The sequence below is a fragment of the Protomyctophum bolini genome (genome assembly GCF_963924005.1).
Source record: "Protomyctophum bolini genome assembly, chromosome: 15".
In the NCBI taxonomy this organism is placed as follows: domain Eukaryota; kingdom Metazoa; phylum Chordata; class Actinopteri; order Myctophiformes; family Myctophidae; genus Protomyctophum; species Protomyctophum bolini.
Genome location: NC_137876.1, coordinates 32,626,639 through 32,642,799, shown reverse-complemented (window position 1 = coordinate 32,642,799; position 16,161 = coordinate 32,626,639). Strand labels below are relative to the sequence as shown.

At 43.7% G+C, this 16,161-nt stretch overlaps 1 protein-coding gene across 2 annotated transcripts in view; it reads left to right on the top strand.

Annotated features, from left to right (window-relative positions):
- The first annotated feature begins 1,115 nt into the window (after nucleotides 1-1,115).
- plekhh1 (pleckstrin homology domain containing, family H (with MyTH4 domain) member 1) overlaps nucleotides 1,116-16,161 on the top strand; it is a 49,386-nt gene continuing 34,340 nt past the window's right edge. Inside the window, exons 1-2 of one of the 2 annotated variants that reach the window (XM_080784874.1) lie at nucleotides 1,116-1,451; nucleotides 9,307-9,511. In XM_080784874.1, the coding sequence (XP_080641000.1) occupies nucleotides 9,368-9,511 (144 nt within the window). In that variant the 5' untranslated portion in view covers nucleotides 1,116-1,451; nucleotides 9,307-9,367. Of the gene's footprint in view, nucleotides 1,460-9,306; nucleotides 9,512-16,161 lie in introns of both variants that reach the window. The other variant, XM_080784873.1, reaches the window with a different exon arrangement.

The following is a 16,161-nucleotide window of genomic DNA, read 5'->3' as shown; positions in this document are numbered from 1 at the left end:
CCTGCCGTACTTCTGCTGTCTGTTATATGATTTAATCTCTGGCACTGAATGTTGTGAATTATTTATTTGGGCGTATCAGGCAACAATGTAAATGTTCATACATGATAAAACGTTCCAGATGGGGATATCCAATTGCTCCTCGCACTGAAGACAGAAATGCACATCAGCTTCCCACAAAGAGAATGCTGTTTTGTTATTGAGCCCCATTACTTGCTACAGTATAAACAACTGGTTCCCGAAAACTGGGCCGGGACCCATTTTTGGGCCACGGACCCATGTTTATGGGTCACAACGAGTAAATTATATAGCCTACCTTTATTCTCGTTTTTTCAATTGTTAGGTAAAAACAAATTAATAAAAAATAAAACTTTTTCAAAATAATTTAGAAACTCAAATCCTCCAAATTCCATAAATAAACAAGAACTTGAAGTAGTGAAAATAACAGCTGCATGTGTTGTGAACTTTTCCCCTATACCCAAACTATTTCCCCTATAGTTTGGGCACTGAGGAGACATCACATTTCTCTTTTGGGTCTCAGCTAGGTTTGGGAATCAATGATTTAAACTCTGCTGATTAAAGCAACTTTAACTTTTCATAAAGTAAAGACATGCATGAGTTGACTGTCTGAGTCTGAGTGATAATAAAATTGAAGGCTAGCTGTTCGTTCTTGTATTCTGCAGGCAAAGGTTCAGACCTTCCCAAATTAGGCCCTCACAAAAGTTTTACAGCCCAGATAATGATTCATTTTCTGTTCTAAGCTTCCACACCATGGTCTGAAACAACTTTTGATTCCAGGGAGGGGGAAAAAAGAAAAAACGTTTTGATAGCCCTATTAGCCATTCCCAATGGACAAATGTAATTGCCTGAAGCAGCCTGTTTTATTTGACAGTTGAAGTTAAGAGTTTTAATAAAAGACAAGCTAGTCCAACATGTTAGGATTATTTCAGTGCCTTAATCACGTCAGTTAGTTTTGAGGAAAATGTTTACAAATCGGATTATATAGGTTATGCTTTGTTTTATAGGCTACAGTATAGGTTCGTTTGTGTTTACATGTTGAGAGAGCTGGGGGACCCAGGACCCAAGCAGAGCCTGGCTAATGCAATATCCTGAGTATATAGCTCCTACACACAAGGGGGTTTGACTCCTGGCGAAATTTGATCCTGCATTGGGCCCTTTAAAGGAATATGGGATGAGTCTATTCAATGGGTCTCTCGGCAGCAAAGCGGTAGTAGAGATCTGAACTCTCCGCTCTGAAGAAACCAAAGGACAAGGAGAAAAGCCCTAAAAAGCCGAAAGCAATGAATGACCGACAGCGAGCAGAAAGTCAGTGAATGAATGTATCATTCGGTTTCGGTATGAGTCGGACTCGGAGTCGCACAATGAATTACCGGGGGAGGTGTACGTGAGGAGAGCGATAGAGAGAGAGAGAGAGAGAGAGAGAAAGAGGCAAAGTCACAAGGTAAAGTATTTCAGAAGCTCCGCTAGAACTATAGGAACTGATTTATGTCATTGCAGCTCGGGCATTTGTTTATTTTCATTAAAAACAGTGCACTATTTCACTAAACGGAGGAGATGTTACGTGATGGACTGTTTGGAACGTAACTCTAGTTAAGTGCGACTCGTCTGCGGATTTGGAGAGATGTCTGTTCTTACTTTCTGCTGCTGTCCGACCAGACGCTTTTATGGTTGCTACTATTCTACTAACCAGTGCGTGTCTGTCTCGCACACCTGTTCCTTGTAACCTTTTTTGGATAAAATCGTGGCCACTGCCTTATCCTTGCGATGCCCCCAAAACCATTAATAACTCTTATATTAGCAGGGCTATTTATACGGGGGGGAAAAACGAATATTCATGACTGTTTGCACGACCTTTAGATGAAATAGCCTGTGTGTGTGTGTGTGTGTGTGTGTGTGTGTGTGTGTTTGTCTGCCAGCTCTGTCTCATGTCTCTGTCTGTCTGTCTGTCACACATGCAATAATGTCCCAGGCATTATGAAAGCCATTTGTGCATCTGGACAGGAACGGGAAATAAATCCCAACTATCCATACCGGCCTATAACTCAATTTAACTCCTTCTGTCTCACTAAATCTGTTATTTAAACAGTTCCCACGCTGCCTGACATAATTTGGACTGAGAAGGATATTATCATGTTCCCACTCTCATACTGTATTGTATGGTTTTGGTACATCTCCCACTGTAAGTCATGTTTTCCCCAGCTCAGCTGCCCCGATGCCACCACCGCCTCCCCCTCCTCTCCTCGCTCTGTCTGCGCTCATCCTTGAGGAAAGGAAAGACGCAGCCAGGGGGTTGTAGTGCCTGTGTGGTGGACAGGAGTGCTATCTGGAGATAGGCTAGAGATGTTTAACACCTCAGCCACCTCAGCGCCACCTCAGCGCCTTGGAATGTCAAGGGGCCTGTATTTACGGCTGACGCTGATAATGATCGTGGTCAGTTTCCTCAAGGCCTGTCATTAGAGTGTCCCTATGGGAGCTAAGCCTTCGAGGTAGAAGAGTGTGTGTGTGTGTGTGTGTGTGTGTGTGTGTGTATAGGAGGGGGTGGTTAAGGTATAGGAGAGTATAGACTAGTATGAGTGAAGGACAGGGTCCGGAAGAGAGAAGCAGAGCTGGTGGTGGAAGAGAATATAGAGGGTAGCGTGTCGTTGCTGTGGGGCAGAAACCTCCTATCTCCATATTTTATAATTACTTTTGTTTCTGGCTTTATTTATAGTTTCAAGTGAAGATAGACAGGAAAGAGGGAGAGAGAGAAGGGGAGAGACGCAGCAAAGGTCGTCATGAACGTGACTAACACGCAACACGCTGTCAGGCCAGAGCCTATATGTGGCATGCGCCTGGACCACTCAGCCAGCGGGCAACCTTTTTCATAATTACCTTGATCATACTACACTGTCTGACTCCCACAGAAGCATCAAAAGTAGCAGATCTGTGAGCTCAAAACGAGGCGTAAAGTAGCATATCTGTGAGCTCAAAACGAGGCGTGAAGCAGCGAGTTTTGAGCTTGCAGTTCTGCTACTTTTGCTTTGAATCCTGAAAAGTAACAGTTTTGACATACTGTATGAGACAATATGCAGGTTAAAGTAGTGGTGTTGTAATCATGTATAATAGGAGTAGGGGAAACGTAGGGAGTATAGGTGATGAAGAAGTTGAAAGTATAAGAAGAGCTATAAGCCTGGGCATGAGGTTAAATAGGGGTGGGACAGCAGGCAGAAGATCTTTTGGGGGAGGAAGAAGAGGTTGTAGAGGAGAGGATGACAGTATAGATAAGATGATAAATGTATGGAGAATGGGGCGGTAGAGTGAGGGAATGGAAAAATAGGATAAAAGTTAATTCAGGTGCTGCTGAACGACAATATGAAGTTTTGACTTGACCTTTTGAATTTTGATTTGTCTTACGGTCCGGACAAAGGCTTCTCTTTTTGTACTCACTGTAAACACTTTGCCTTAAATCAGTGTTAATGCATTATGGCTATAAAAAGCACTGAGGAACTTTGTTGAAACATTTTTTCTTGTCAAATAACACAACCCTTTAGTCCTTTCAGGAAAAGCGTAAAAGGTTAAGAAATGTGTTACTGTGTGAGCCCTGGAGACATTTCCCCCTTTTTCTTTATCTATAACAATCAGCTGCCTCTACTTGAGTCTTAAATTGGGCCACACAGACCAAAACACTGACTCAGTCGTTTAAACAAAAGCATAAGACTGGGTGGGGGTCAATAGGGGTCCCATCGCGTCAGCAGCTGGACCTTGGAAGGAGAGATAAGGGATTTTTTAACTCACTCCCCTTGACTCCATGTGCTCTGTGATACTTTATCTTCATTTGCCTACACACAGTCAGACATACGCATGCACACACACACACACACACACACACACACACACACACACACACACACACACACACACACACACACACACACACACACACACTGTACGTATGCACACCCCTGGGCCCTGGCTGACATACAGTATTCCATTCCCAGCAGGTGACCCAGATTTGCACATTTATACTCCTGTGCCAACATGTCATCTGAGTAATGCCGTTCAGACTGGCAGCCCAAATCCAATATTTATCTAGATCGTAATTAGATTCGTTGAATCAAATCTGCTCAAGCCTGATTTAGACTTCGGTATAAATTGACTGGGTCACTTGCTGAAAATCTCAGACCATTGTTAGCTTGTAGATCTGCTATTTTCGGCAAGGGATACCATCGTGTGACAGAGCATAATGTAATTGCCTATGTGGTTTTGTTGTTACCACAACAACCAATACAGAATAGGTCAACGATGTCTGCATTCACCAATGTGATCTGATCACTTGCAAATAACAATGTGGACAGTCAGTCCTAAAGACCGTATTTTGAGAAACAAATCAGATTTGCCTGCAGTCTGAAGTACAAAGCCTCGGACTGGGGAAGCCAAGTGGGATCTCTGCAGAGACACCAACAACAACAGCAGGGATTTGCAAATGTCTGGTGGAGATGATATCACTGCACCGACTAATCACTTACATCACCGCAGCTGCATGCTCAGCAGAGTGTGTGTGTGTGTGTAGTTGAATGTGTATATTTATATGTGCATGCTTGCATGTGTACAACTGACTGTACGTGTATGTGTGTGTTTTTATCTGTGTCTGTTTGTCCGCGTGCATCCGTGTCGTCGTGGACACATTCGCCGCCAGTCTTTCTGCAGGCCAGGGGGTATGTACAGTATGTACAGTATGTGTATGTATGTATTTGAATCTGCAGCGAGAAAGGAGGTGCTGGTCAATGAAATGACCAGCTAGAGAGACTTCCACATGTGTGCCATTGAGAGCAGCACACACCCTCCCTGCTCCATTTGAGAGCAGCACACACCCTCCCTGCTCCATTTGAGAGCAGCACACACCCTCCCTGCTCCATTTCGCTGGACTGGAGAAAGGTGCAAAAAGAAAAAGGTCAAGTGAGGCGCAATCACTGCATGATGTCGCAACAGTGAAATAAAAACATCATGCGCCGTCCAAACAATTTTATTGCCTTCTGTGATAGCTTCCACAGCTTGAGCATAAAACTCTTCTGGATATCCAATCTCACTCCGTCAGAGGAATTATACTGTATAACTGTCAGTGTAAGTCAATGGAAAGTAAGTCGAAGGGGATGGTAGGCTTTTTCAACGGAACGACGCTGTAGCAAATACCCTGCTGGGATCCTTGTGGTGAGGGTTTCCATTGACTTGTCTTCCCCCAGTTGTTTGCTCTGGCCAGTGAGTGTGTCCAAGGTCTCCCAGCTGGAAGAAAGCAGAGTAGACGCTCTCTATGCTCCTTCTGCAGGCAGGAGAGGATTCACCATGCTGGGAACCAGCACCTTTACCCCACCCCCCCTTGCCTCACCAACCTGCACTGGTGTTGCCCACACTGGGTGGCCCAAATGTTACTAAAAGTGGATCCAAAGTTTGTTTCCTTTACTTCCCACCTGAATTCTTCCACTATATTTCGTATGCCAGATAGAATAGTATTTATTAGTTCACATGCAATGGGAGTCTGTGGAAAAGTCTTCTGGACTTTTATAAACCATCTGCAAAATGGATGGATATGTTCATACGAGTGGAGAAAATGACTCCAGTTTATATCTCATCTGTTACAAAAGCTAAAGGTTAGGTTACACCCCTCCACACACACACACACACACACACACACACACACACACACACACACACACAGAGAGAGCAGGAGCTAATGCATGACCTCATTCTCAACCAACCCTAGTGTTGTGGTTTTTATGCCTGCGCACACTCATTCCATTAGACTCTATGAACTTGGAGACATGTGGCTATGTTTGAAGAGGTTTTGCCCATATGGAGATAAACACCCTTTGTGGTAAACGGTGACACATACTGATTGATAGCACAAAATTGAGACGCTTTGCAATACGTCTTTCAAAGGACAGTAGGTAACTTAAGCCCTTTGTTTACAAAATGATAACACCTCCTTTACAGACTGGCACCTCTGTATATTGAATAATGAACAACAGCTGTTTTGTTTACACATTGGATCACATTTAAGAAATGAACTTTTCCTTTGCAGACAATGTTTACCTTCCTTTTCCTTCTTCTCAACAGGATGTCTATCTTGACATATGATGATTGTTCAGGGTGGGTTCCAGGCACCAGTTGGTGTGGGCTGGCTGGACCATTCCCCGTTCCCTCCCTTCCCTCCCATGTTGAACAAGCTAGTGGTACTAAAGGAATTGTTCTGGTAGAGAATTAGCATGGCTGTGCCGAGAGTGTTTAACCAGCAAATGGTTTGTTTGCACCCAGCTGTTTTAGTCTGTGAGCCTTTGCATTTGGCCTGGTCTGACCTGCATGCCCTGCCCTGTCCGGGTGCATGGCCTGGTCTTGCCAACGCAGGGCTGGTTAGGGCTGAGTTAAAACGTCTGGGTTTCCGAGGCTAGGGCTGAGTGCGCTCTCTCCTTGTGCCTGTCCCAACGCCTCCGTCTTCCTTTACCCCAGGCATGTCCTTCACGGTCTCCGGTCTCCAGAGAGACAGATGGGAGACGTCCGGAGCTGGACCCTGGCTGTCCGAATCCTGGGTTCTGTGGTCTGTTGGTGGAACCTCCGCATGCACGACTTCTGTAATTTGTTTGCGAGGCCTGTATTTATGAGCATGCTAATTGCAGGGAGCGCCAGCATGGTGCCTTTTTAGCTGCTGGACTTTGAACGTCTGGTGTTCTGCTGACGGTGTCTGGGGGCACTGGTCTGAGTCTGTCTGACTCAGTCTGAGTGCTGTTTAACGTAGTTCTTAATTCATGCCACCACCGTATTTTTATGCAATTTGACGAAAGTGCATACACTGCAAAATATGTGAGCGTTAAATTAACTGTGAGAGTGTAAAATGGGCCTGTGGTCTTTACTCTGCAGGGAAATTAATATTTTTTTTAGCTGGGAGTGGATGCTATGGATGCATGCATACTCACTCATGCATGTCTTTCACAGTAATCAGAGTGAGCTTCCCTGCCCAACTACTACTTGTATCCTTTTTGATAGAGGCTAGTTAAACTATGTAGAGATATACTGTATGTTGGTTACTTGTTCACATACATTTTGTTATTTAGGTTTGTTTTTGCCTGACTATAAATGTTTAGAACGTTATTTAGATCTCATGTTGTTTAGACAGATGCTAGGTTTGTTGTTTAGCTGCTGGGTTTTTTTAAGCACTAAATAGTTTTCTTTGCACAACATTTACATTACTATTTGAGTGTTCATGTCTTCACACGGACCTTCATGCCTTTACTCTGATCTTGCGCGTGTAAGTCTGCAACATGCCTAAATTGTAATGTTGACCCCTAAACAAGCAGCCATTCGTTTTCACAGTTTTTCCCTGATAGACAAATCTTCGTACACAACAGTCATCTCAACCTCATTAGTGTGTCCACCACATGACAGAGGCACTACTAGGCGCTCAAAGCTGTTTGTTATGGCTCCTTTTATCTTGGGCTAATCAGGTTTTTATTGGCACAATAGGGCCTGGAGACCTTTGTGAATGAGTATCCGGCCAGAGAAAAATGGCCACCAGTCAATCCCTTGCAGGTAAAAATAACTTCAGTGCCCCAGTTTTCCCACATTCAGAGCTCAGTCCCATTCATTCTCACACATTCTTTCCTCCTTTCTTTTTGCCTAGGAGAGCCCCCTCTCTCTCTCTTCTGCTGTGATGGAACTGTCATGCAGAAAGGCGCTATTGTGCCAGCTAGATCCTGTTTCACTCCTGCCCTGTAATTAAGAAGGGATTGCATGGCTGGAGATTTGTGGGTGGGGGAGGCAAGAGGGTGGGTGGGGGAGGGGTTGGGAGGGTCAGGGTCCAGGGATTGGGATAGTAGGTAATATGGCTAGAAAGCTCAGGACGACGTGTGTAGAATGGCTTATACTGGGAAGTCCCACACACACACACACACACACACACACACACACACACACACACACACACACACACACACACACACACACACACACACACACACGGCATATGCGTGAGAGAAAGTGTGTGCACAATTGCACATTTCATAATATTGTGTTGTGGACCATACAACTTTGGGGTATTATCTTGTCGCTGTACATTTGCAAATACATGAAATAAGTCCTCTCACTTAAGTCCCCATTCTTACTAATAGGAGCAGTGGGTGCTGCATTTGTGTGAGTCGCTTGTATGTTTTCTTTTGGCACGTGTGTGTGTGTGTGTGTGTGTGTGTGTGTGTGTGTGTGTGTGTGTGTGTGTGTGTGTGTGTGTGTGTGTGTGTGTGTGTGTGTGTGTGTGTGTGTGTGTGTGTGTGTGTGTGTGTGTGTGTGTGAGTGTGAGTGTGTGTGGGTGTGTAATCTGTGTATATACTTGCGTGCGTGCGTGCATGCGTGTGTGCGTGCGTGCGTGCGTGCTTGCGTGTGTGTGTGCTTGCATGTGTGTGTGTAGGAGGAGTTTGGCAGAGAGAGAGAGAGAGTGAGGCTGAAAGTGACAGGAAGCTTTTATTCAACAGTGTCATCATGAAGTCATTGTGAGTGTTTGCTTTACTCACGTTTCCAGTGAAGCGTGTGGTCAGTGTGTCACTCTGCCCCATCATGTGCACACTACAGTAAATGAAACCACAAGCTGGGATGCCCCGGCATCTGCCACCTTTGACGCCTTTTTAAAAATATATATCTTGTTGTCGAGTCGATCGTGTGTGCTGTTTGTTAGGTTCCACCGTCTGCGTCTTATTTATCCTGTCTAGATAAATAACTTCATTAAGAGAAGAAAATGCACATACAAGGCTCTCATTTGCAGGATAGTCTGGTATCAAATGAAATGCTGTGCAAAAGTGAAATGCATACAGTAGTTAAAAAGTGCAGTCCTCCTCCAAACCTCTCTTTTTTTAATGGACCCTACTGCTTTGGGGTATGTATTTTGTCACTGTACATTTACATACACATTGTACGTGAACTGTTCCATGTATTTATCCCATCCTAGCTACGTACTGTAGGAGCAGTGGGTGCTACGGGGGCAGCACCATGGGGAGGGCAGCACCATGGGGAGGGCAGCACCATGGGGAGGGCAGCACCATGGGGAGGGCAGCACCATGGGGAGGGCAGCACCATGGGGAGGGCAGCACCATGGGGAGGGCAGGCGTGAACCTGGTACCTTCTGTTTTCCCAGGTGGCCTCTCCCATTAAACCCGACTGTAAATGAACCAGAGAGAGCAATACCATCCTGCAGTCAAAAATGGGCTTATTTTGCATGCAATTAATACATAATTGTCTTGACCAGACTTATCTTGTCCCTGTGTGTTTGTTTAGGACCAGCGTGAGGTCAGAGACGGAACTCAAAAAGGGGCTTTCAACAGCTTCGGCGATCGCCATGGCCGACGTCTTGGAGAGTGGCGGGACGGAAGCCGTCGGATCGGCCAGCGTTGATTGGCAGAAGCGATGCGTTGCCCTGGAGATGCAGCTGCTGAGGTTCCGTCTTCAAGCGGGGAAAATCCGAGAGCTGTTGGCGGAGAAGGTGAGAGACAGAGAGAGAGAGAGAGAAGGGGAGATACTCTGTGACAGAGAGACCGCACACAGAAACGTATGGACAAAATAATACTTCCATTAAGCGTGTGAGCTCATGTCACATTCAACCTGACGGGTTCACTTGAGGGTTGATCTGGCCATAAATTACTTAATCATATACTTTAAATTGTGCGTCTGATCTTTGACATATTGTGGCGTATTTTCCATGCTGCAATGACAGGTCATCGGCTTTGTGTCAAAATGGACAGAAGCATTTCAGATTTTGTGATCACGTTTTTCTTTCTCTCTTACCCATCTGTGTCTGCGTGGTCTGCCAGTGGTTTTCTGGTTCCGTTGACCTCTGAGTAACTACCAAAGAATAGCAGTCAGACTTGGCAGTACTTGAGTAAACCACTACCACATGTGACCATGTGAGTAAGTAAAAATACAGGTGTTTGTGTGAAGACAGATTACTTTGTTTAGCTTTTGTGGTAAATGTCTCGATCCTCTCACCATGTATCATCAGGGTGCTTGCCAGTGGTGGAAAAAGTACTCAAATGTTTTACTTAAGTAAAAGTATCAATATTGTAGAAATGTAGAAATGAATACTCTGTTACAAGTAAATGTCCTGAATTCAAAAATATACTTGCGTAAAAGTACAGAAGTATTGGCACCCATCAAAATGTACTTAAAGTGCCAAAAGTAGAAAGTATTCATTATGCAGAATGTCCCATTTCACAAATTCAAAATGTAGACTATACACATCTATCTATCTATCTATCTATCTATCTATCTATCTATCTATCTATCTATCTATCTATCTATCTATCTATCTATCTATCTATCTATAAATGCACCAAATTTGACACACACATGCATTCATTCAGGTTTATTTATTCTCGAAATTATAAGTAAGTGAGTAACTAAACTAATTTTCAGTGTCGTCGAGTAATACAATATCATATAAAAAAAACATCACAATACATCAGAAGATCAGAAAATACCTAACAATTGTACTTCAGTACTAAATGTGCTTAGTTACTTTACAGCACTGGTGCTTGCTTCAGTTTTTGGCCAAATTGAATATTCAACAGTCTGCTCATCAGTCCTGGTATTTCCCTTCAGGAAATTAAGACCAGGCACGAGCAGAATGCTGTGTAAATTCTGATGGTGGCTAGTGAGCTATTCTACACTACTGGTTACTGAAACGGCAACCATTGTTTGGAGCAGTGCTGTAGTAGTCTACCATCATACGCTATACAGTATACTGTACGTAGTATGCCGTGCCAAACTTTTGGGGGAAATCTACGCTCTGCTAATCATTTCATCCATTGACTGCACGCAAGTGTATAGTATAGCCTACACATGTCACACACAGAGCACTGACTCTAACAAGAATGACTCTCAGTCATAACTGCCAGGTGCAACAAGCTCTTGTAGCGCCTGTTTCGTCCGTTTCAGTCAGACAACTCAAGGAGGATGTAATATATATATTTATTGAACATAAGATAATCAATGCAATATATTTATTATGGTTTGGCGATGTATTGGATCTGCTTTTTAGGTACTCAGGATCAAGCGCATCAGTCCCGACCATAGGGACTCTGAATCCCCCGTACCTAAACAGTAGATCCAAAACGACAGGTGGTAGCTGGGGTGGAGGTGGGTGAGCACTTTGTATACAGCAGCGCACAGTATACAATAAAGCAGCAGCAGGAAGCAAGCAAGCAGAAGGATGAATGCAAAACCTTCGGTTAAAGTAGCCGGTATGAGATGGGGTGAGCGTGTGATTGGCTGAGTGAATCATGTGGATGAGAGCCTGATGCTGCGGTGGCCCAATTAACGGCCGGCGCGCTGACTGAGGTTCCCTACTTGCTCTGCGCATTTCTACGACAGGCGCAAATGCTCATTTCTGACATTCTTTTGTTGGTTCACGCACTGTGTTTTGTTATGGTTGTCCTCTAGCTCCAGTTAGCTCATATTGTAGGCTATAGGTGGCTGCGTTACTACTTGCCTATGGGGCCCTGGCTCTTTAGCCAATTGGTAACGTACGCAGCTTACTGATACGACGTTCCGGGCTCACCTCCCGGCCGGCGCTACAATAGCTTCTGTTCCACTCACTCCACGTTAAGGCGTTCAGAGTATGGGTTTTTATGCCGTTCAGATTATCATTGGTTTACGAGGCAGCCAATCATGACTAGGGCGCTAGTAAGGTCGCTAGGAGGCAGCCAATCATGACTAGGACACCACTAAAGTCGTCTTTATGGTCGTCGGTAGTGGTGGGTGCAAATGTAGTCCTTTTCAAGCACCTGGCAAAACATATAATATAAAATCAAGTCAAAGTAGCTCGTGAATTTTGGGGGCTCTACTGCACCTGTCACTGTAGCCTGTAGTCCGAAGAGGTTTCCCTTGTGGATTTGGTGCAGTTTCTCTATATGTACTGTATTAACCACATGCATGAACCCCAGCGTCAATATTATTTTTTTCCTCATACATTTTGGCCGTTTGGTGCATATATTCTTTTTTAGTGCACTGTGTGTTTTGCTCTCGTTGGCTCTGATTCTGCTGGTTCGTTAAGGCAGGATGTTTGGAGTCCAAACATAGGCCAGTGGTTGATAAGATGAAGATGGCTCCCTGCTGTGTCCTCTGGCAGCTTCTGTTATGCTGTGCCTGTCAGGCTTCCAACTCCTCACCTAGAAACCCTGGCCTCACATGTGTACGCCCCCCCCTCCCCCCCCCCCCCCCCCCCCCCCCACACACACACGCGCACACACACACACACACACACACACACACACACACACACACACACACACTGAGGGGCGGCGCTCTTTGAGGGACCGCAAAAACATAAACAGTGAGCTTGTGGGTGCACTGTCCGCAGCGAGGCTGCTGCTCAGCCATTTTTGGGAGCATCGGTACTTCAAAACATTGTTGCATTCAATATAACATCGTTATTAACATTCGTTAATTGATCAGTTTGTGACTTTGAGGGTGTACAAATGTAATCACATTTGGGTTACATTTGTACACTCTCAGAGTTAAATTAACAGTGGGAAGTTTGTAGTACTGAGTGTTTAACCAGAGGCCTGAGTGTGTTTTTCTGGGGGTGCTGAGTGACTACTGTTCCGTCATGTTATTGCTGTTTGGAAAGAGTCCTTCACGCTCCTCATCTCCCTTCTTGCCAAGTTAGGACTGTTTAACGCATTGACCCACTTTGGTATGGAAAAACATGAGGGGGAAGAAAGAAAGGAAAAAAATAGAAAGAAGCCGTTGACGTGGTTGTGTGTGTGTGTGTGTGTGTGTGTGTGTGTGTGCGTGTGTGTGGGTGTGTGTGTGACATGGCATTTATCTCCAGAGTCTTGAGTGTGAGTAAAGGCAGAGAGACAGTAAGAGAGTGAGAGAGATGCCCCACTTGCGTTGTGTGTTAAAAGGAAGAACACCATTTGGCTTCAAGGATTTATTGTGTGTGTGTGTGTGTGTGTGTGTGTGTGTGTGTGTGTGTGTGTGCGTGTGCGTGTGCGTGTGCGTGTGCGTGTGCGTGTGCGTGTGTGTGTGTGTGTGTGTGTGTGTGTGTGTTGTCCGTCTGGTCTAGTAGGAACGTCAGCTGGTATACAGCCTAGAGCTGGCCTGCCTTTGGAGAATTACTGTAGATGGGGGAGAGGGTAGGAGAGCATCCCAGTCAGGAGGGATTTTATTGTGGATATAACCATGTGTTTTCTGGGTCATAGTTGAACTCTTAATGCCTAGTTCAGACCAGGTCCAATGACTCACGTTTAAGCCTGATCTGATTGATGGTTACTGTACTGTACAAGCTCTCCTCCCTGGCCTCTGTCTGTGTGTTAGGCTGCACAACAGTGACACTTGGTGGTGACAATAATTATGCTATTTCCGTGCTCTGATACAGGGACACACACAAGTCACACATAGCTGTCTATAGTGGTTGCACCACTCAAAAAACTGGAAAAGAACACAATATCAAACGTATGCCAATTACAATGTAAAATCACAATATCCAGTCTAATTAGATGAATATAATACTGATGCCCTGCCCATGCACAGACGGGAATAAAGCAAAAGAATACAAAATAAAATATAATAATAATAATAATAATTATTATTATTATGACAATTAAAAGCAAAAATAAAGAAATAAGACTTTCCCATTCAGACAGAAGTACAGGCCTGTGTCTGCATTAAATTGTCTTAAGGAAAAAATTAATACCTCATGTCACTCACTGCCACACAGTTAATTTTAAGCTCTGTATAGGGGGAATCAAAATGTTCTGTTGTAGTGTAGTTTGTTAAAGACGTTCGGAAGCTTAACGATGTTTAATTGACTACAGGCGATAGAGTGAGAGACAACGCGACCGCGTCGTCAACTCTCCATTGATTGATGATTCTTTTCCTCTTTTTTTTGTTGTTGATGATCACAACTTAAGTTAGTTGCCTTACGCAGTTTATCAATTTGACCCAACATGAAACCTGCATTTATAACAGTGAATGGCCAGTTACTTTAGTGTTACTCCACTCTGAAACTCGTCAGCCATCATCTCCCTTCATGTTTGTTATGAATTAACAGCACAGCGTGGCTGGGCGCTGTGACGTAAAATACTGCCGTAACGCTTGTTTTGCGACACAACGATATAAACGATAGAGAACATTTTTCACAATAGACATTTTCTATCGTCTATACGATATATATCGTCATATCACCCAGCCCTAATATATATATATATATATATATATATATATATATATTATATGCCACTGCGTGGCCTGTCCTTGGCCACTATAATAACTTATAGGAATTTGTAAAGTGAGCCGTCTTCCTCTTGAAGGTATTCTATTTCAGTGCTGAGTTAAGCTAAAAATGGACTTATACACTCCCAAATTAGATTAATTTCTTCCATAAGCCACAGAAGGCCAGAGGGCCGAACGTGCTCTATCATTTGACTCAGACCAACCGGATCGCCCAGCAAGGATGTCTGCAGAAAGGTCACAGGGTTCAACTTTGTATACATGTATAAACATTTATTTAAATGGCAGGATTTGTTTGGATGGGTTCTTTCTCGGTTCCTGTCTGGTTTCAGAGAGATTTGAGCTGAGCTTTGAATCGTAGCATTATGGTCCTTGGTGATCTGTGTCCATAAACAGCTTTTCAGCATGCTTTCTGGAGGTTATGTGAGGGAAAGGTTCATTCATTGTGCAATCTATAATGGGAAAGAAAAACTATTCCTAATGATGAGTTTCAACCCCTCTTTTTGCATGATCTATGTTTGATATGAGTCCACACAATTAAAAGTCCACACTTAAACTTCACAGAAATGTCTCCATTGTGAATGAAGTGGGTTCCTTGTAAAGTCAGATCAGTTTTCTTTCCACTGAGCTAGACAGTATCCTTCGTGGAAAGAGTAGTTATTCGTAATATTTTGTACATTCACTATAACCCTGCATTTGACTTTTTTTTACAATGAAGTACTGAGATAGATGTGTTACTCTCAGTACTAATGCCCATTCATGGTCGAGTGCTTATGAAGACCTCTGTCTTTGAATCTACACGTCCTTAATCAACCTATAGGGGGAACCCCCGGTGTGTACCTTCACTGTCTAACCCTTTAGTTTAATAAAAAATGGCTAAATTAACAATGGGACATGACTGGACTCTTCAATCTACTTCCGTGGACAAAAACTACAAAAACTGCTCTGGAATACAAGGGTTAATGAAGTTGAGAGAAGCATCTGAATCTCTGAGAGGAATTTGAAGCAGATACATACTTCACAGTAAAACTATTGTCGGTTGACCCCTTTTCTACCTTTCTGCTTTCTAAAAGTAGTGCATAGCAAACTTAAGTTAGTTACACACTATTTATAGTTTATCTCATTAAACGGAATTCCGCCATGGGGAATTAGTGACACATGCCACCATCTTTCTCATCTAGTCATGTCTGCACTCCGCAGGCATTAAGTGACAGCTTCAAATCTTATATATATATATAAACATTCATTGCAATCATATTGAATCATATTTGGCAGTGTGGCTCTCCTCCCATGATACTACCAGTACCGAATAATCTGCGCAAGCATGACACAGACTCTGAGATTACAACCCCCCTAAGCAGAGCCTCAGCCTATAGCAGAGCCTAGCATGGCCCCTGCTCAGAGATTTCTACCTACTGATACCTATACTGATATCTTAAAAAAAAATGATGACTACAAAAAAGCACCATTCTGGCTTTTGGGCCTTTCCTATACCTTAAAAACAAATTTACTTTAACTTACTTTCTTTTACCAATTTTTTTCGCAATGGCTTTCCCTGCCGATGGCGCTTTTCCTCGGAATCCTTTCTCAGATTGAGGTATTTGATCAGAACGTCGATGTTAGCGGTCATTACTAAATCGTCGCTATACCTCGCGGTTACAATATTAACACTTAGATGACTTATAAAAAGACGGTAGCCTACATCAGCTTAGTCGATTCTGCTGCCGGTTCATTTTGGGGTTTTCAAACTACAACTTCTGGCTGCATGGCCGTGGCAGGGAAGGGACTACAGACTGAATCAATTATGTCAGTAAATGTTAACCCATTAAAACCGGGAAAGCAACATTATTATGTTATTTATAGCATGCATAAAGCCCATTACTGTATGTGAAAACCACC